We start from the raw sequence: 22,275 nt of genomic DNA, 5'->3' as shown, positions 1-22,275 counted from the left end.
TGTTATGCAGCACGGTTGAGCTTCTGTTTCATGTTCGCTGATCAATGTTTATATGTGAATAAAAGCCTAAAATAAATAGGTTCATCATACAAAGTGATCAAGTCTCTTCAGAAAATTTTGAATAAATCGCTTACTAAACTAAACTAACGGTAACTAAAAACTAGGGTAATTGACAAATAACCATGTACTTGATCTTTTTCTGCATGTACTCTGTGAAATGTTTTGTTTTATGAAATGTTTTAAACAGTCTCAGATGACGCATAGCATGTCACAGTACTTATTAATAAAAAATGATACTACAAACTCCCAAACCAATGTTTCAACAGTTTCTTTATTCATTATTTACATCAAGTGTAACACTGAGGAAGGACTTCACAGTAATATACTATTAAAAGTGAGCTTTAAATTAGAATCACACAAAATATATTTTTTACAAAACAGAAAAAAAATACTGTTGATCTGTCAACCTCTGCCTTTTTAATCCCTGTTAAATTCACATATTCAAAATTAAGAGTGTTTTATTTTCATTGCACTTGAAGGACTAGAGAGGTGGCCTTTGGTATATAAATTTCTTCAGCACTTAAAATCTGACCTTACAAAGAATGTGAGTTCCAGGATTCAACATAAAAAGTAGATCAATAAATAAACCAAAAATAAATAAAAGTGACAAACAAAAATGTAAAAAAAAAAAAAAAGCACAATCTTGGGTAATTAAAATGAAACTGAAAAAGACTGAATTCTGATGGTTATGTTTGTGAGACAAACGGCTTTGCACCCGAGACCGCGTGTGGCTCATAAAGCATAAACTATTGGACAAGATAGTTCTCTCTGAAGTGTTCCTAAATACATGATACAATCAAATATTATTTCATGTACAAACTTGCAGAGGTTTGGCAATTTACTAAAATAAAATGGACTGATTATAGCAATAGGAAAAACAAATGAAAATACAAATTGCGGTGATAAGTGGCAATGAAAGAAAAAGAACCGGCTGTTTTAATAAAATGTTTAAAAGGCAAAACGCTCCCTGACAATCATGTAAAACTGACATACGAAACAGTCACTCTTTTCCCCCTCAGTTGTTTGGTAATGAAACAATTTCAGACATCATAAATGGAATAGACAACCTGCATGTGTTTGAAAGAGAACTGCTAAATCACACATGAAAAATATTTTCTGTGATTACAAGAGAGGTATTCCTGACAAAGCAAAAGAAATCGATGAGCTCTCTCAGTAAAATAAGACCAGACTTCAAGCACTGTCTTTTTCTTGTTAAAGGACAGATCATTGCACTTTTTCCTATTCAAGTTGGACACCTCACATCCCCAGATGTCTAAACAGGGCAGCTTGAATGATAATAAAGGCTTCAAAATTCCCATTTGCCACCTTAAAATTGATATTGAATATTTGAGAGCAAAATATATTTACATAAACATATCTTTAACATGACCTTGCAGTGCACAAAACATTAAATCTCTCACAAAAGGCACCATGTAATATCAGGAAACATTGGAAAAAAAAAATGGCAAAACAAGCTATGTTAGTGTAGGCAAATTAATTATGCTGTGATCTAGAGTAACAAAAACTGTTCTGAACAAACAACTTGTATGTATTTCTGCTGCAGAGGAACTGAAATGTCATGGAGATGTATGGCAAAACAATTTCGCCTTCCAAATCATCCATATTACATACCCTAGATAGTGAATTAAGGCAAGGCAATTAACACTTATATTTTAAAAATGTGCTCCAGTGTAATCGGTACAAATCAGCTTCATTGCATTTTAATTATGACATTGCAGGGTACCCACAAAAATCTCATTTATGCAAATTCTAATAGAAATCTATCATTTCATGAATACAGACTCAGAAAACACATGTAACCGTTTGTGTCCTGAAGAAAATGCTTCTTTTAATAATGTTTCTTTTTTAATAAAGGTTGAACGATGTGAAGGGAGACTATGGAAAACACACACACGCACACGCACACACACACACACACACACTTGTTTTTTAACAAATGAATACATTCATAATGTAGATGCACAGATGGAGACCGAGACCCTCGCACCAAAACCTCACCACAAGGACACAAGTCAGTATGACCTTTCACGCCTGTTTGTGGGTATAAAATAATAAGCAATATCTACAATATCATAAAAATGCCTGTGCTTTTAATAGAAAATAACTTAAAATTCAAGTTTACAAATGGCGACATTCTAAAGTGAAATCAAAATAAAGTTACAAATCAATGTGCTAAAGAAAATGCAGTTTGTGTTAAAAGACTTGGCAATACTTGTATTTGTAGTGTTGCTGCTTCTGTTTTGGCAATATGACATAGTCATCAAATAAATTCAGACTATCCACAAATCAAATAATTTCCCCATTGCAAATCAATAAAATCTAGAAATATGTTGAGAACTCTAGAGTATGAATGTAGTTCTGTGCCATCTTGCTAATGGGGGAATTATCTAAAGGCCACAGATATAAAAGGCCAAACATGATCCATGTGGTGACAGATCCAACATCATTTCAACTATGCCACAGCAAACCACTACTAATAACTATAATGCATGGACCATATCCAAATAAGGACTAATTACAAAATCATCAATGGTCATCAAATGCTGTAGTGTTTAACAAATGTGGTCAAATTAAAAATGACAATATGGGATGTAGACAGAAGTAATTTTAGTGTGTAAAATGAAACTGAACAAATGTGTATAGAGCTTACTGTGTTTGCAATCCACATTCATTACTACTGTATGTTCTGAACAAGCAATGCTGTTTAAGCAATGTTGTTTTAAATGGCATTTCCAAGTTCGCATTGACATGCAAATATCCAGTTACTGTGAATCAAATGCAAATTAAAGAACCAAAAAAGTGAATGGAAAAGTTTATCTAAATACAAAATGGACGATAAGTGGACCAGTTAGCGTGTAGTCGGCTCACCTTAACCTGTGCAACCCCTGTCTGTTTGTGAAAATTCATTCTTTCATACCAAGATAAAACTGTAAATATTAATTACAAAGTAATTTTGTCAAAAGCAAAACCATGTGTATTCTGGTAGTGACAAAAAGCTTATATACAAAGAACTCTGTTCCCAACTGGCAATTTCAATGAGAAAGTCACCTGTAAACAATAAAGATAGAGAGAGTGTGTGTATGTGTTTGTATTCATTTTCTGAGGTACTTTTTAGAGAATAATCTCTGTCCCCCAAAATTTAAATAAAACTAGATTGATTCTGGAGCAAAAAGTTTCAAGGGGTACAGGAGGAGGAGTTTTGGAAGGTGTAGCAGACACAGTGGCTACCTTTGCACTACGTCACTGATCTCTTTAATGCACGTGTGCAAGTTGTCAAGAGCCGGGCTGGTCCCAGGTGCCCCTAGTCCCGCTCCCCCACCCGCAGAGGAAGCACGCAGCTCCTGTAGACTCAACTCCAGTTTACCCACTGCCTCGCGAAAGGCAAACTTATTACGCGTCTGTGGGATGCAATCGACATACCCCGAGCAGTAGTCCAAAAGTTGGTGTCCCACATCCAGGACCAGGCTGCTGGAAGAAAGCTCGGTGTTGCCTTGAAGAGCACTACTCAAGCATTCAGCACATTCCAAAAGAGCCTCCTTGCTGATCTTCTCCAGGGGGATCCGTTCTGTCTGCTGCCGAGTCCTTCTAAGGGTGGGTTTAGCGGAAGTAGGGCCAGGTCCGCCACTGGAAGAACCATTGGCCATCTTAGTCTGGGTGGTGGTGTTGCTAGTGGGGACTATGGGAGCTGGAGGCACTTGTGGTGGTGGTATTGATGGACGCGCCCCTCTGGCTTCTCTCCCTGACCTTTTGACGCCATCTCCATTGACCTCCATGTTCCCACTGACTGCTTCATCGGCTGCATCGGCACTGTAGGTGTGTTGGAGGGAGCGGAGCATGGGCGGTGGAGGAGGTGCACATTTTGGCTTTACCAGTCGTGGTCGGTCACGATCCCCACTGTCAGACAGCAGTTTGAAGCGGTTGCCCTGAGAGTCCACGCCAACTAGGCCGTCGGCCGAGCTGTGCTTTAGGGTCGGCGAGATCAGAACTGGAACTTTGTGGTTGTGCAGATTGACTAAACCAAGGGTGGAGGTTTTCGATGGGGACGACCAGCCTTGCCTGTCATCTTGCCCATCTTTTCCCCGTGTATTGGAGTCCGAATCAGCCTCTCCCCCTACACCTGGTGCCCTTACTCCACCTGCCACCCCTCGTGGCAAGAGTTTGGCTTTGGGACGATCCCGTATCTGAGCCGTACCTTCGTCAAGCTTCCTCAGGATTGCATCCGAAGGTCGTGCTGCCCCGTTTTCCGGCTGTGAGGTGGTGGAAGCGGTGCGCTCTAGTGGGGGTTTGCTACGGTTTCTTGGTAATGTCAATGCCATGCGCTCTAAGTCTGGCAACCCAGCAGACATAGAGGAAGTTGAATTGGAACGAGGGAACGGCTTGGTTCCACTCCCTTCGTCTATCCCAGAAGGCTTACCAGTCCGCAATCCCAGGGTCTTTTTGATAAGGCGAGGGGTGAAGAAGCCCGCTAGGCTTCCCCAGCTACTGCTGCCTCCCACTTGACCAGAGGTTGCTCCAGAGTTTGAACATGAGGGCTTCTGCCCAAACGTGGCCCCACAACAGCGGGACTGCACATGGTTCCCCTCACCATGAGATGGAGAGAAACTCAACCCATCAGTTTGGGGCAAAGGAGGAGGGCCTGCAAACCCAGCTGTGGGCTCATACTTTTTATGGGGCTGGGTCTCCATCTCCCGGAAAGAGCTGCTCCTCTTGGGTGGCATTGGGAGATTCTGCTGCTGCTGAGGTGAGGACGAAGTAGAAGATGAGGACATGGACTTCTTCTTCATGAAAGAACTGAAGAAGCCAGCTTTGCGGTCACGGGTGAAGGTGGTGTCCTGGGACTCCTCCAGCAGGCTAGAGGGAGACTTATCCCTCTGTTTACGTGGTAGGGCCGGAGAGCTGCTGAAGCGTCCATCACCAACAAAAAGGGATGCTGCAAGACCTGAACACAATGGGACAACAGAACCAAAGGTCAAAAAGCAGCAAAATAAGAGGTAGTAGTTGACATGCAAACTTAATACTTATGCGCTTTCATATTTAAATGGTTGTGTCACCATGGAACACTTGCTTACATGATTCAGTGCACAGATTTCTTATTGTCACATTGTGATTGCTTGACTATAAATTTACTATTTAATTCATTACATTGTTGCCAATAGTTTTGCCTCAAGCAAATGTATCAAAGACAAACATAAGAGTAACGCAGTGTAAATGAAGGCTGTGGAGTGGTATTTGAAATCACTGCAACATTCAGTCCTTTGCACTATTGCTCTGCCTATGACCAACATTGTAATTTATATAACCTAACCTTGCATATTCTTTTATACAAGAAACTGTGTAGTGTGCCTATGAGATGCTTGCTCTCATAATTCAAATGAGAGGACCTGACACTACGCCAGGGCTGTCTCTTTAATTCATGGGGTAAAATGTTTCATAAGTGGGCCAAGATATTTTTAATGTATTTGTCATAGGTCCTGTGACAAACAGGGTGTCTAGATATTTGCAATATAGAGAGTGTATCACTTGATATGTAGGGGACAGTAAGATTGTCCAAAAGATAGGACAATAATTACAGAAATGGGAATACAAAATGTTTAAATGTTTTTTTTTTTAAACTTTTAGCATCCTTAAAAGTTGAGAACATGACAAAAAGAGGCAGCTTTACCAAACTTTTTTTTTTATAAAACAATCCCACCTTAAAAGTTTATTTTGCATAAACTTTATGTAATTTCAATAAATAAGACATAAATAGTTGAGTAGAAAAACAATATTGCACAATACATAAAATTCTTTAATTGTGAGTAAGGTTAAACAGATTTGAATCATAATATGAGTACACATGCAGTTGGTGAAGTGCTTTTGTGCATACTTGTGGTTTAGTGACATGCAGAAAATGGGAACAAACCAGCAATAGAATGAAATCAGATGTATTTACAGAAAAATTATCAAAACATGAGAGTGAAAATCTGTTATGAATGTTTATGAACATGTCAGTCATCTGTTCATGATACATTTTGAACATATTTAAAATGAATGTAAATAAAAGAAGGGATATACAGGATATAACATTTTTTATTTATATATTTATTTTTTAAACTTTTTTAATATTCCTATGTTTGTGAATATATGTAGGGTTATATACTGTATAGCTCTCTTAATCGATAAGGAACACCACTCCCATTCTCTTGAGTTTCTTTCTGAGCCGACTGAGCCGGAGTTGGGTCTGTATACCTGCAGGGCCATGGGGTCCTGCGTCTTCCATATTCTCTTTGTTCTCAGAGTGTTTCTTCTGGCTACGAGACTTTGAGGGCAAGAGTGGCATATCGTGGCCGAAGGTGTGCGCGAGTCCACATTGCCCACCAGATGCGGTTTTACATAGTTCTTCGGCTACCTCTGGAGAAGAGTTAGCAGAGAGAAGGTGCATGTTAATATTGTGTTTTACATGAAAGTATCAAGGGTCAAATCTTTTTAAAATGTCAACCTCAACTTTATTTCAGTCACTTTTCAATGGTAAAGTCAATACAAACTGCACCAAAGTAATTTATTGTTTAAGACTGTTTATTGTGCATTGAGTTTTCTCTGCTTAACCGTCAAGTGTATAAGATCTGCATGAAGTCTGCTCAGTCTACAGCTTCATCTGGCACTCACAACAGATGATGTAATAATACCTTCTGAGATGCTTGAGTCATGGAACATGGTCTCAAACGCCTGGTGAATCTCAGCAAATGAGGGTCTATCCAGTGGACTCCACTGCCAACCTGCCAACACACAACAAAATATGAATTTACATAATGACCAAAACCTTCACTAAAGTTCAAAGGCTTGGGGTCTGTATTTTTTACTTTATATATTTAAAAAGAAAAAAAACATATGAAGTATTCTGAATTTCAACATGACCTCATGGTACGGTAACCTGAGTGTTAAAAATAGATAAGTTAAATAAAAAAGCTGTCCAAGATTTTTAATGAAGCCAGTAAGGTACTAGGCCAGATGCAGAGACATTTGTATGATTTAAATGTATTTAAAGCCATGCAAAATGACTCAATGATAATGCAGGATGTGTCGTACGCCCTTCATGGTGAGGTCCAACTGTTGCCATCAGGGAGGTGTTATAGGCAACCACGGGTAATGAAAAAGTGTATCAGTTATCCTTTATGCCTAACGCTGTTAAAATTTTAAATGCGAGAGATGACTATTTTAAGAAATTATACAAATTATTTTGTTAATGTGTATGCTATTTATGTATGTATTGTCATTTATGTATTGTACAGTGAAGCCGAAGAAGCATTTCCATCACATGGATAATAAAGTTGCTGAACTGAACTAAAGTTAATACTTATATTCAGAAAGGTTACATTAAATTTATCAAAAGTGACAGTAAAGACAATTTCAAATAAACACTGTTCTTTTGAACTTTCTGTTCATCAAAAAATACTGCAAAACAATGTCATGGTTTCCACAAAATATTAAGCAGTACAACTGTTGTCAACATTGAAAATAATAAGAAATGTTTATTGAGCACCAAATCAGCATATTAGACTGATTTCTGAAGGGTCATGTGACACTGAAGACTGGAGTAATGATGCTGAAAATTCAGCTTTGCCACTGTAATACATTATATTTAAAAATATATTAAATAGAAAACAGTTATTTTAAATTGTAATATTTCACAACATTACTGTCTACTGTATTTTTGATCAAATAAATGCAGCCTTTGTGAGCATGAGATGAAAGTTTTTTTGAGAAAAAAAAAAAAAAAAAAAACCTGATCCCAAACCTTTGAATGATAGTGTAGTTACCATGGGTTACCATCACTGATCTATATAGAATGACATTATATAGATCAGTGGTTACCATACTTGGCACATCACTTGACATCATGTCACTTTCACTTTAGTTAGTGTCATTCATATATATATATATATATATATATATATATATATGACACTTCACATTATTTGAATATACACTAATGATGTTATACTTTAAATATTCTTTTATGTTATTAAGTGAAAGCTATAAATAAAGTGTCGAACTTCACTATCGTTGATACTCACAGGCTCTCATGAGCTCGTAAACTTTAGGGGGACAGCCCTCGGGCTGCTCCATGCGGTAGCCCTTCTCCAGCAGGTCGTACACCTGAGACAGGTCGATTCCTGGGTATGGAGACATGCCGTACGTCGCAATCTCCCAAAGCAAAACTCCAAATGCTGGGGAGTTTGAAGTAAATAAGTGAGTCAGTCTGCAACACATAACTCTTTATAGCGTAAAAGAACTTCCAACACACAATCCTCATGACAAAATGAAATAAGAAACTGACCCCACACATCTGATTTGATGGAGAAGGTGTTGTAGGCCAGACTCTCTGGTGCTGTCCATTTGATGGGGAATTTGGCACCTGCATGAGCGGTGTAAGTGTCGCCTGTCATCAGACGGCTCAGTCCGAAATCAGCCACCTTGACCACGTGATTCTCTCCAACCAGACAATTACGAGCTGCCAAGTCCCTGAGAAAGAGATTGACAAGCAGTAGTGAGATCTCTCAATAGGATATTAGAAAAAGGGAATGACATCTTCAGCGCCCTAAAGTCCAGTGAAGTCTGAAGAACTGCGCTCACCTGTGGATGAAGTTCTTCTTCTCCAGATACTCCATGGCGGAGGAGATCTGAGTGGCCATGTAGAGCAGCACCACAGCGTTCACTTGTTCTCTATCACACTCACGCAGGTAGTCCAGCAGGTTCCCGTGGGGCATGTACTCCGTCACTATGTAGAATGGAGGCTCCAGTGTACACACACCTAGAAGGGGGCATCAGAACTAACCAATTAGGAACAAGTATATATGTATATTATAATATATATATATATATATCAGGGTTTCCGTTGTCCGGTAATTGCCGGACATTGACCGGAAAAAAAATTAAATGTCCGACAAAATTAAATCTCTCCGGTCAAATTGTCCGATTAAAATTGCCTAACACCGTGCCCTAACTAACTACATGAGACGCCGCGACACGCGATAAAAGGTATCTTTTCCATGTTAATCAGAGTTTTTGTCCTAACCAGACGCGACGGCGACATGCAACATTTCTAATTTAGAAACGGTTTCTATTTTCCTGCGACGTCGCGCTGGAACATCAAACACAAAGTGTGGCAAACTGGCAATGATAATCTCTGGTACTGTTTATGTGCTTTATTTAATGTTAAAAGCGTGAAATGTGACTTTGAATATCATTTAGTGCTCCAGCTTTGTAGCTGTAAAAGCAACAATGGATATAATTCACCTCAGATCTTGAAATTAAACAAATGGAAACATGAACGTTAAAACTGTGAACAAACAGGTGTGTTATTTGACAAAGATTGTTTTAGTAACTCAGTAGCCTATGTATTTTTTAAATGGTGTAATATTTGTGAATGTTATTATGTAGCTACTTATCCATTTTCTTGCGAGCGCCGTCAAGTTTACTCTCTACCTAAGGCTACCTTATACGTTAAATTTCGGTTCATGGATGAATAGATGATAGCTTAACGTTAGCTCCAGTTCAGGCGCTGGCGCTTCCATGTCGTGATTAGGCCTATTTATTGTCTGCTATATTTAATTTTTATTTATTAAATCGAAAAAATTTGATAATAAAACACTGATTAAAATTAAGATACAATTAATACAAAACGAAATTCGTTTTAAAGAAAGGCTTTGTGCTTTCTGTTTGAGGTCTCTGTGAAAGTTTTAAAGCAGTCTTTTAGTGCCGCTTTGAACGGTCGCGACGCGTCCGTAATGGAGAACTGTCACGTAAGATGGTAATATTATTATTATAAATAATAAATCGTGTAATAATCCCGCCCCCCTAATTAAGAGGCGATATTTGACCGGCATATCATCAAAATGTCCGGAAAACGAAACCTCTGCCGGTCACTTTGACCGGCACCATTTTTTTCTAGCGGAAACTCTGATATATATATATATATATATATATATATATGTATATTATAATATATATATATATATATATATATATATATATATATATATATATATATGTATATTATAATATATATATATATATATATATATATATATATAATCAAATCAGACTTTTGTCATAAAATGACAGATTTTTATGAAGATACATTTATATCTGATACCTTTTTATATATGTTTTTATATGTGATACCCTTTTGTTTTTACACAGTTTTTATGGCAGAACTTCAGTACTAAGAACTAAAACGTGACAACCATGTATGAAAATGTATGAATGTATATCGTTATTAAAGGGAATTATGGGCTGGTTTTGCACATTCCTAGTATACTCACCCAGTAACTGTACTAGATTGGGATGTTTCACCTCCTTCATGACTGCAGCCTCCTTCAGAAACTCCTCAACTTCCATGGTGTCCTCCTTTAGGATAAAGTGATATAACAGCATAAATATGTATAGAATAACAAGCGATACAAAAATCTATATAAAACCTAATACAAAAACTCCTAAAACAGAAATCCATGAGTGCAATATAATCAACATCCTCTTGGTGGCACACAACACCACATAAACGGTTTCTAGGTATCGTTTTAAAACAAGGTTTCATTTCTTAACATTAGTTAACATGAACTAAAAAATACTTTTAACTAATTTATTAGTCTTGGTTAATGTTAATTTTATTTTAACCTTTACTAAAGATTAACAGTTATTTATTTTATTGACTAACGTTAAAAAATATGACTAAAGTAATAAATGTTATGCTCATTTTATGCATTTACCCATGTAACTAATGGGACCATATTGTAAAATAGTTACTGTTACCTGCAACGAAAAACAATGATATAACAAAACACACACCTTTAGTGTTTTTACAGCTACAGTGAGGTTGTACTTTTTCCAAACTCCGACGTACACCTCTCCGTACTGGCCACCGCCCAATTTGTGCTTCATGGTGATGTCGGTGCGCTCCATCTCCCACTTGTCGTGGATGGGAGAGACGCCGTAGACGGTTGGCTTGTTGCATTTTGGAGCGGGATAGTGTAGTGTGGTTACCAGACCATCCGCCACTGTGGAATGATGATGAACCAGCTCAGCTAACGTGCTAAAACGACTCTCGGCTGTTACGTAGACCTGAGACAGAAGAGAAGAGTGAATTTAATTAGTCAATTATTTAAAGCAAAAGGAGCTTTGCTTTCAAAGTAAAGTGAAAGCAGCCCTACCTTTCCGTCAGAGGCGGTGTTGATCCGGTAGTGATAGACCCGTCCCTCGTAGCGAAGCGAGATGGAGAGCTGGCCAGGACTGCTCTCGCTCTCCCTCACCAGGAAGCTGCCGTTGATCAGACTGCTGAGCAGGTACTCAGCGGCGCTGCGGGACACGGGCCCATGATACCAGCTGTGCTTCTCCAGACTGTTCACGGGGGTGATGTAGTTACTGGGCACCCAACCCTGGCCGTTCTTCGAACGGACTTCACTCCACTCTCCATTCTGATTGTACCCCAACACTCGCAGCTTCTCTCCTGGAATACAAAAAAAAATGAGCAAGAGTGAGACAGATACAACACTGATGTATGAGAAATATACCACAATGTTTTACTAATGTTTCAGCAATGTAAAGCCTTGTTGTTCAGAATGGAATGTAAAGAGAGATTAGTCAATGCAAGCCACAACAGGTCCATCGTTCAGCTATAAAAACATCCACATCTCTTTTGCCCCATAAGCTCAGATCAAGAAGAAGAACAGTGTCTTATTTCGGAAGTATTTCAAATATTTTAAGATCTGAACAAATCCTGAGGGCACCTGGGGGTGGCGGCAGCGAAGTGACAATCATGACATAAAATAAATCAATCTAGTATTTGATGTACTGCACTGTTCTTTAATAACCCCAAATACACGTGCCTTAGACGGACATGTTTGGTTGCATCACACGCCATGTCACATTTTTAAGATGCTACACAAGTTAAAAATAGTATTTTTACAAGATATGCCTTGAAAAGCACTTTTGAAAACATCTCAAGAGTTCTGTGTTCTGTTCCATTAAGCTGTGCTTCGTCTAGTTGTTTGAAGAAGAAAAAAATCCTCTCCAGAGTGTTGAATCACTGCGTTTACGCTGTCAAAGTGCTGTTGAAAAAAATGCCATAACCGAATTAAACAGGAGGCCCTTTTTAGCATGTTTGTGTATTTCTGCTGCCGAATTTAGATAAAAAAAAAAAGTTATTTAAATAATATAAAAGATTATACATAATTTTTTATAATAAAATTATATAAAATATTTTTATATTCATATACACTACTGGGCCGGTTTTGATTTTGTTTTGTTTTTGAAAGAAGTCACTTATGCTCATCAAGGCTGCATTTATATGATAAAAAATACAGTAATATAGTGGAATATTATTACAATTTAAAATGACTATTTTCTATTTTAACATATTTTAAAATCTAATTTATTTCTGTGATAACAAAGCTGAATTTTCAGCATCATTACTCCAGTATTCAGTAGCACATGATCCTTCAGAAATCATTCTAATATGCTGATTTGCTGCTTAAGAAACATTTCGTATTATCAGAGTTGAAAACAGCTGTGCTGCTTAATACTTTTGTGGAAACCGTGAAATATTTTGTAGCACTATAAAAGTGTCACTTTTGATCAATTTAATGCATCCTTTTATCATTAATATTAGATAAAATACACACTTTTTTTTTTTTATCTATGCTGTCCTGCTGTTCCTTCACTTTGTTGTGATCCCATCAAGCATTGGTCCAGTAGAGGGCGCTCTCATTATGTCAGGGAAACAGAGAGTTCAGGCCCACTAGCTTTCAGACAGCAAGTGGTTTTAAGCTAATCCTAAATTGACACTGGCGCGGCAACAAGGCCCTCACGACAAGACAAGAAGAGACTGGCGCAGTGGTGCCAACCAGATGACATTACATTACTAGCCATTAGCGGCTACTTCAGAGAGAAAGAGCAAGCCGCTAACTCCCTCTCTCTGAACTAGCTTCTCTTGGCTAGTCTGTGTTTACCCACCTGCTTTTCACCCAGCTGACGGGATTACACTTTAAAACAGACATTAGCATTAGCAGTGGCCATTCAGCATGGAGCATCTGAGACTCATGTTCCAAAGTCTATTACAACACGCTGGAAAGAGTTGTGGGCGTTAGTGCATATGGCTCAGGTTGGTCACGCTCCTCAGCTGAATAAAACACAAACTTTAGCCTCCGTTTTCATTTTTAGCCTGGTTCTTTGTGCTTTGAAAGTACAAAGTGCTGCTGGGAAGAGGAACAACAAAGATCTGAAGTAAAGAGGAAGGAGAACGATGGAAGGAAGAGTAAGGATAATAGCATGGTGTCCTTGTTATAAAGAGGGAGGAAGTTATCAATAATGGTTGTGGAAACACTCTCCGGCCTTGTTTATTCCAGGTATTTACATTTGGTCCAGGGTCACATTTGAGTTTACACTACCAATGCAATGTGGTTTTTCATTTGTGTACAAAGTGAACAATGAAACCAAGCACAACCACACTCGTCCCCTTTTGACGATCGTACCTTTCGTGATGCTCAGCGTGTTGTCACCACTGGCAACAAAGTCGTAAAGAGCAACGAAGAGGTTAGGGTCACTCTCTGCAGCACCCAACAGATTCTCCTTCGAGCTCCAGCGCACCGCTTCGGTCAGTGCCGTCGAGTCCAGTCCAAACGGCCTGTGCAGGGCCTCTGTCAGGAAGAAAGAGACATAAAGACGACGCTAGATGAGTAACAGGAAACATAAGTGACATCTCAAATGAGACAAAGCCTCTGGGAAGGGCAAAATGAAGCAATATAAGAGAGGTGACCAACAAGTGAACGTCAAGGTGGAGAGGGAGCAGAGAAGTGAAGAAACAGCAACCATGACGCAGAATGAAAACAAGGAATGTGATTCAAAGTGGCATCACTGCTCCTTACGTCAAACCTGACTTAAGAACAATGATCGCTTTTTCAAAATCATTTGTGCAAACAATACACGAAGGCTACACAAAACAGCAATGAATCATTATACAAAGGCTATATTAGATAAGGTTGATTGACATTAATTTAATGAATGTTTAATGATTTAAAGTATTATTGGAGAATGTGTTGTATTTGTATTTTTAAATAGACATGGTATAGGGTGAATTCAGGGTGATTGGGACACATTTTGCCATTGAGTTGACTTGGAAAAAGTGTCCCAATCAACCTGAATTCACTTGCATTAATTATATATGGCTATATTTAAATAAACTACACTGCCACATCCATTTTGCCATGTTAACATTAAGTATAGATCTATTAGAAACACTCCAAACACTTCCAATTGTGAAAAGCAGATGAACACTGGAAAAACCCCAAGAGGAAATAATTTGACCGAGTAAAAGCTTCCACATTGACCATACCAAAAAATAAAAAAATAAAAATAAAAATAATACACATCCTTCGACCTGAAATCCTTCATAAAACTCACTGACACTCAGCACTGTCTATGAGACCTGCCAGTTAAAAAAAAGGGCTACCTGCGAGGCAATAGTGGTCCACATCCTGAAGGCTGGACTGGTTGGTCAGCCTGGCCCTCTCTTCCTCAAAACTGCTGCTGGACAGCAGGGTCTTCAATGGCATAATCTAGCAGCACTAGATTAATTTATAATCTCACATGGAATACAACACAGACCTGATTTGGTGAGGGTTCTGATATTATCTGAAAGGGTTTGACTCTTAAGCAAGATTTTAGGCTGGGGAGGAGCATAAAACTGCTTTGAGGTTGGAAAAATGTTGTGGGAGAGTCTCCACGCCTTCAGCATGTCTGCGTATGCTGGTCTTCCTTTACAGCTGTCAACCAGCCACAAACACAAACACACACACACACACACACACACACACACACACACACACACACACACACACACACACACACACACACACACACACACACACACACACACACACACACACACACAGCATGTCTGGGCAGCTGCCCCTTTCCTTAGGGAAAAGAGTGGCCAGACAAAACTTGGGAAGGATAGAGGAGAAAATATTTCTGAAACTCGCTTTACTAATCATTAGAGAACAAATTTTGCCTGCAAGTTTTGGCTTGATTAGGTTTACCTTTTCAAAACTAATGTGGTGTTGTTACCATGGTACAGGGCAGGGGTGGTATCAAAAAGCAATACCACGGAATCTCATATATAATATGATTGCCATATTCCCAAGGTACTCACATTTAACATACCAACTTCATATGCTGAATGCCTGGCAAGAGCAACAGCCAAATTATTAATCCTCAACTTGCATCACAAAATCAACAGCAACAGCAAGTCCATCATGATAAATACAATGGATGGTTTCACAATGGTCAACTAGTCCTTCAACAACCAACTAGATGGACTAATTTTTAAATTCTGGCTGATATCAATAAAGTAATAATTATTTTAACGTTATGACCGTTAACCGATAAATGGCAAAAATTATAAAACACTAAAAATACTAAATAAATCTATAATGTTAAACTACCATTCAAAAGTTTTATTTCAATTTCAAATATATTTCTTTCCCTTTTAACTTTCCATTCATCAAAGAATTCTGGGGATAAAAAAATCTATCATGGTTTCCACACAAATATTAAACAGCACCAGGACTGGGAGGCACCAAATCAGCATATTAGACTGATTTCTGAAGGATCATGGGCCACTGAAGACTGGAATAATGGCTGCTAAAAAAGCAGCGAATTCATCATAGAAATTAATCTATAAAATATTTTAAAAGAGAAAAGCATTTATTTTAAATTTACGTAATTTCACAATATTACTGTTTTACAGTTTTACAATAACTAATTATACTACTATATTAATCAAATAAATGCAGCCTTGGTAAGTATAAAATAATTCTTTCAAAAACGTTTTAAAAATCCTTAAAGGGGTGGCTAATTATGATTTCACTTTTTTAACTTTAGTTAGTGTCTAATGTTGCTGTTTGAGCATAAACAATATCTGCAAAGTAACAACGCTCAAAGTTCAAGCAAAGGAAGATATTTGCTTTTAAAGAAATCGTTTTTAAGGACTTCAACAAACGGCTGGTAGGGACTGCATGACATTCCTCCCGGGTTAGTGACATCACTAACCCTAAATTTACATAAACCCCGCCCCCGGGAACACGCAGTCCATGTTGAGACGAGGAAGAGTTGTTGTGGTCGAGCACATTTGTGAGTCTGCTCAAGCTGTCGCATCCGTCTTTTCACATGCAATACAGTACGTAACAAAAATGCATTGCATGTCACTCTGTAGGCATCTTACAACAGTTCCCACACAAGCGATTTTATAGATTATCATGACAGAATATGCTAATCAATGACTTGAAGATAGTTAACTCCACATCAGCAACATAAATTCATCAACTAACCATTCAGAAACGTCCTGTTGCATTCTACATGTTGTCACTTCTTCTTGAGTCTCTCCATCATTGACTGACTCCAGTTTAAACATAAAAGGCAGAACAGTTTCTGACATTTTAGTGCTTGTCTGCATGAGGTAATCGGAGCTGCTAACACACACACACCAGCTTTTGAAGCTCCACCCTCCATGCCGGGAGCAGCAGCTCATTTGCATTTAAAGGGACACACACAAAACAAAAACTTTTGCTCACCCTCAAAAAGGGACAATTTTAAAATGCTGTAAAAAAAAATAATCTGTGGGGTATTTTGAGCTAAAACTTCACATACACACTCTGGGGACATCAGAGACTTATTTTACATCTTGTGAAAAGAGGCATTATAGGCTACCACCCCTTTAACTTTTGAACAATACGGTATGCTAAGAATAATATATTTCAAATATAATGTTGTGATTCTTAGCATATACAGTACAACCTAAAACCAGGCTAACAGCACAGAGCTACCAGTTAGTAAACTAGTTGTTTGAGCAGCACATCAATAGGTCGATTTTATGTAGTTTTAGACATCACTAATAAAGACCCACAAACTCGTACTGTCAATATGAAGCATAAACAATACCTAAAGAAACAAGCACAGACTGGATTAGACACAAGTGAACCAATAACCCTAAAAATGTATAATAGTTCAACAATAACAATAGTTCAACAAGATAATACATTTAACTCAAAACAATCATTATCTTGAATAAAAGACACAAGCCAAGCCAACACAAAGGGTGGTCTTCTGCCAGGTCTTACACAATGCAATAAACAAGCAAGAACACGCAGCTGAGACAGTCAAGGCCTGTATGGCAAACCCGACTTCGCCACACACAGGCACATGCACACAGATACTTGTAGCCCTACCTTTATTCCTAACCAGCATGCAGTGCTTCCCAGTCCTGGTCAGCTGACTGATCCACAGTTCCCAGTACATGATCCCAGTTCCAGTACAAGGGCTGATGGCAAAACACTTTAGCCCCCAATCCTCAGGTTCTGGGTTTAATTCACACAAGACAGCGAGTTGAAAATCTGACACGCTCCTCTTGGTTGAATCATTTCAGAGTTGCTGGTGCGGCTCCGAACTCAGAGTTTCCAACCCCGCAGCCGGAATGCCAGTCCGACTTGATTGTGGGCCTCCATGCCAACTGCCTTGAGTAAGAAATGCCCACATGTGCTTGTGTGAGATATGGGAAGATTGAAGTTCTGAGGGTAGTTTTATTGGACGTCTTGTGAGGGGAGGCGTGTGTGTGTGGGGGGTGGGGGGTGTTGGTTTCAGAAGGGGGTAGAGGAATGAGCAGATGGTTCCATTTCTACACCATGTGTGCTGCCTACCCAACATCCCTCATGGGAGAGGCTGGAAAAGCATGGAGGTGCGGAATTAAACATACCCCTGAGTTTCAGAGCAACATGTAAAATGTATTAAGACAGGATGCTCATTGCTGAATTATTCAGATACACCAAAAAACATCTCAACATTCAGGAAAAAAATTGTCAGCACACAAGACGTCAATAGACTAGACCAGTGTTTCTCAACTCTAGTCCTCAGGACAAGGTTGAATCATGTGTTAAAAAAAAAAATTCTGGTAAGTGGAGTTTAGAAACACTGGAGTATATGACGTCTTCTTGGAAAAAGGCGTATGTAATAGGGCTGTAACGATACGCGATATGAAACCGAAATCGCGACACTCAGATCCACGATCCTGTTTCGCGGTATGAGAAGGCAAAATCGCGACACACCCCTTCCAACTCTGAGTAACGGCCGTTTCACTCATACTCCGTTTGCAGTGCGTATGCGGTGCATATTTTTTTCCGTACCCATGTTAACAGGTCAGAGCTTTCACTGCACGCGGTTGCCGTCCGTCGATCCGTTCCAGTTGCGGTGCATATACAGCAGTGCAGAGATCGTTTCCGCAACGAGTCTATTTCTTTTGTGCTGCACGCGCTGAATTAAAGTGACAGCGCATGGTTCGTGGTCAAAATGAAAACAGAAAACAGCGATTAATTAAATGAAATGTAGTAATCTCACCATAAATGTATTTAATTAAATACTACTTTTTTCACTTTAAGACTGGGAAAAGCAAGAAAAAACGCAATTTACCTCAACTTGGAAGGTTTGATTGGTGGTTTGCAGCACAGTTACCTCAGTGTGAAACAGTAGCCATTTAATTTTCTTTGTAAATGTAAGAGAACTTGATTGAAGGAGAATTTTCAACATGCTCGAATCATCACCACAATGGAGTTTAGTTCTGTTTGTTTTTCAACAGTATTTTGTAAACAGAAGTGTTATAGCTTTGGCTATTTATTTATTTTATATATGGCTATTTATATTGTTAATAATTTGCATAGTCAATCTTGTTCTTTGGTGTTCAGTTCATAAAGGTTTTTCAAATGTTATTTAATAAAAAATATTGTTTTAATAAAAATCATTCTAAATCATTCTCACTCTTTGTTTGGGTTTCCAATAACGTGCATTTGGAAAGCATTTCATAGCGAAGTGTTGTTATTTACATGCATGGAGCGCATCTCAGCCGCTCAGTTAACAAACACCATCTCTGCATATGCTTTGAGTTTGTGTCGCTAAAGCTAAATTTCAAGCAAAAGGTTCGCAGGATAAAAAAAACAATTTCTCTGTGGCAGCACAGGAATAAATAAAATACCTGGAACAAAGCATCGATTACACACCTGATCCGATGTGTATCGATAAAAGACAGACCGACCGACCAATAGATAGAAATGACAAGCCCTGTACATTCACAAACTTTGCTCACCCTCATGCAACACTTCTGATTGATCTAGCAATTGACCCGCGTAGGGCACGTCGCGTGGCTGCATGTGTTTGTCCTGCGTGTGCTCCTCAGCACACGTGCGGTTTCTGTGTGTGTCTTTGTGTGCAGAAGCTTTGCTGTGAGACAGCTGGGGGAGTGCTGTGTGTGCCGTGTGAATGGGCATACTGAACGGACTGACCTGTATGGCCTTGTCCTGATGGGAGTCTAGCGCAGCTGTTGTGCTGGGCTTTAGCCAGGCTTATAGCAGCTGCACCAGCACCTCTGTACTCGGACTGGAGCTGCTCTCAACTAACACGGCTTATAGACAGAACATCCTGATCTCAACATCTATTCCTTTACAATCAATATAACTTCAAAGTGCACTTTGGTGCTTCATTAGTAAGTTCAGGCTAACAAAAGCTCAGGTAGGATGGAAACCTAGTAGAAAGCAAAGGCAGCACCACAAATGTTTAAAGTGGAGATGCACCAATATTAACATTCTGGCTGATATTTCAAACTATACTATTTTGTTTGAGAAATCAAAAATAAAACTCAATTTTAAATGCTGCAAGCGGATTGTTCCAAACCTGTATGCTGCTATTTTTCTATGGAAAGCAAAAAGGAAAAATCTTAAAATGAAAGTTCATTCAAAAACTAAATTAATTAAAAAATAATGGACTATATTAAAATTCTATGCTATTTTGTCAAGTCTATGCTATTTTAACATTAAATCTAAAGTAATTTTTAAATGCTGCAAGTACATTTATAAGTATTTAAATGTCACAACCTTATGATGTTCAGTATGAAAAGATGCTAAATTACATGTAAGAGTGTTATTAAATTAGTTTTTCTAAAGACAACTTTAAATGTTAAAATAAAATAAAAAAATACCATGAACAATTAAATATCCAATCTCAACTATAACCAAAAAAATAAAAATAAAAATATTTTTTTCATATAACCAATATTATGCATCCCTACCCTAGTTTAAAAATAAAATAAAAATCACATTGTTGTGAATGTGTAATTACACTTAAACATTACAAGTATTTGCATGACACTTCAAGACAAACACACATGAAAAAATACATCACTTCAGCCCATTTAAGAATATTTATACCACTTCATGAGCATATTTTACAAAAAAAAAAAAAAAAAAAATTCACACCAGTCATGGGATGTTCTGAAAGCCTGTCAAAGAATGTGACAGTAACCGAGAGGGGGCGGGGTTTATCAATCGGTCAATTGTCTCAACTCCTCCCCAACATCCGATAAATCAGACACCTCAACTGTCCGTCACCAGCTCTGGATTTCCCAAGGCACAGAACAGCCCCCTAACATTTCACTGGAATGTGACAAGTACATCTGTCATGCAGGAAATTGTGAGCAACATTCTCAAACGCAAGAGCAGCTCACAGGAGGAACGGGCAAACACATTCCCGAATCCTGATACTGCAGGGTTTTTTCGGCAGAAGAGTAGAGCATATGCAAGTCGACAGGTCGGCACACTGCTGCCAGGTCGCCCGTCGCGGTGCTAATTGCATGCGTTCAGCCTGTGTGCGGATGGACAGAAAATGGACCTTTTCCCAAACAGAATAGCGGTTATTCCTTCCAAACAAATTAACTAATTTATGAGTCACCAAGAAGAATAAATACTGCAAAATATAGTAATGACATTTTTCTGAACAGGATTCACCAAACTTCTATCCCTTCTGCCATTGGTCACCAAAAGGTCCTGCTCCAAACTCATGCTAATGTTGCTGTTCTGCACTGGTGCTCAAACTAACAGAGAAACGTTTTAAAAGTGCCAAAGTGTTCAGAGTTTTTGTGGGAATCACTCTACGGATAGCTTACTCTAAAGGCCTGTTCACACCGGGACGAATTTCGCGCGCGATATTCGCCAACGTTTAACGCCTCGTGACTAAACAAAGGACGCCAATGTGAGAGTGCACACTGACGCGAAAAACGCCACGCGGAAAAGCGTCATTTTTAAAAAAAACGCCTCGGGTTCGTTTTTTTGGTTTGACGCACCGCGTCAAAAACTATCCGACCAATGAGATTGGCGCTTTTGCTCACGTGTCTGGAGCTTCTGAAGTTACAGTAAAACACAACTTGGGGGGCGCTCAAACACAAAACGGTCTTGCCGAGCACACATACGTAACGGCGAAGAAGATATATGCCGAGTAGCGTCTACACTGCCGGGAAGAAATAAGACGAGGAAGATGCAAGGCAAGATGAATGTAGAGCTGCTGGTCTCGTTGGTGTTGGAACATAAAGAACTGTGACAAACGCGACAGCGACTACAAAAATCTTGATAAAAGAGAACTGTTATGGAGAGGTATTAAGCGCCATCTAATGTCAGGGAATGAATTTGCATGTTCACTCGGCTCATCGTCAGCGAAAATTGCTTGGGTGTGAACACAAAAAACGCGTTGAAAAACGCTGGCGAATAACGCGCGCCGATATTCGTCCCGGTGTGTACGGGCCTTAAAGCAGTGGTTCTCAATCTGGGGGCCCACCAGGGGGCAATAAGTCTTAAATTCTTTAAATTATGTTAATACGACTAAATCTTAATTAAAATGCTTAAGGAAAGAAAACTCAAAGATGTACAAATTAAAATGATTTTTTTTATTTTTTTATTATTACAACAGGAGTACCAAAGATGCAGCTTAAGATAAGACAGATAAGAGGGCCTTTGAATATTATCTTGGAGTCAAAAGGTTGAGAACCACAGCTCTAAAAGAAGTTAACATAAACATTCTGTCACTATTTACTTACCCTCATTTTGTTTTGGATGAGAACGCAGGCTAAACAACACCTTTTGGGCAAGATTATCAGTGAACAATGGCATAAATTTAGTCAGTTCTTAAAAAAAAACTATTACAAACATTTTACAAAATTGGAAAATAGCACAGAAGTTGTATGAACTACTTTTCCGTTTTCTTTTTGGAGCTTGACATCATCTAATCAGGTTGTACAAAAAGAGCTGTGCTATGACTCTTTAAAATTTACTAGCATACAAAAAAAAACAT

General features: G+C 38.7%; 1 protein-coding gene across 2 annotated transcripts in view; it reads right to left on the bottom strand.

The window, feature by feature from the left end:
- Positions 1-312: 312 nt before the first annotated feature.
- abl2 (c-abl oncogene 2, non-receptor tyrosine kinase) overlaps positions 313-22,275 on the bottom strand; it is a 35,427-nt gene continuing 13,464 nt past the window's right edge. The window contains exons 1-11 of one of the 2 annotated variants that reach the window (XM_081348250.1): positions 14,567-14,720; positions 13,590-13,754; positions 11,271-11,566; positions 10,909-11,181; positions 10,386-10,470; positions 8,695-8,872; positions 8,399-8,583; positions 8,136-8,288; positions 6,747-6,836; positions 6,310-6,471; positions 319-5,020 (exon numbers count right to left, since the gene is read on the bottom strand). In XM_081348250.1, the coding sequence (XP_081204376.1) occupies positions 3,306-5,020; positions 6,310-6,471; positions 6,747-6,836; positions 8,136-8,288; positions 8,399-8,583; positions 8,695-8,872; positions 10,386-10,470; positions 10,909-11,181; positions 11,271-11,566; positions 13,590-13,754; positions 14,567-14,669 (3,405 nt within the window). In that variant the 5' untranslated portion in view covers positions 14,670-14,720 and the 3' untranslated portion in view covers positions 319-3,305. Of the gene's footprint in view, positions 5,021-6,309; positions 6,472-6,746; positions 6,837-8,135; positions 8,289-8,398; positions 8,584-8,694; positions 8,873-10,385; positions 10,471-10,908; positions 11,182-11,270; positions 11,567-13,589; positions 13,755-14,566; positions 14,721-22,275 lie in introns of those variants that run through there. The other variant, XM_081348249.1, reaches the window with a different exon arrangement.

This window comes from Scardinius erythrophthalmus, assembly GCF_964197995.2.
Source record: "Scardinius erythrophthalmus genome assembly, chromosome: 20".
NCBI lineage: Eukaryota > Metazoa > Chordata > Actinopteri > Cypriniformes > Leuciscidae > Scardinius > Scardinius erythrophthalmus.
This window is presented reverse-complemented; position numbering and strand designations above follow the sequence as displayed.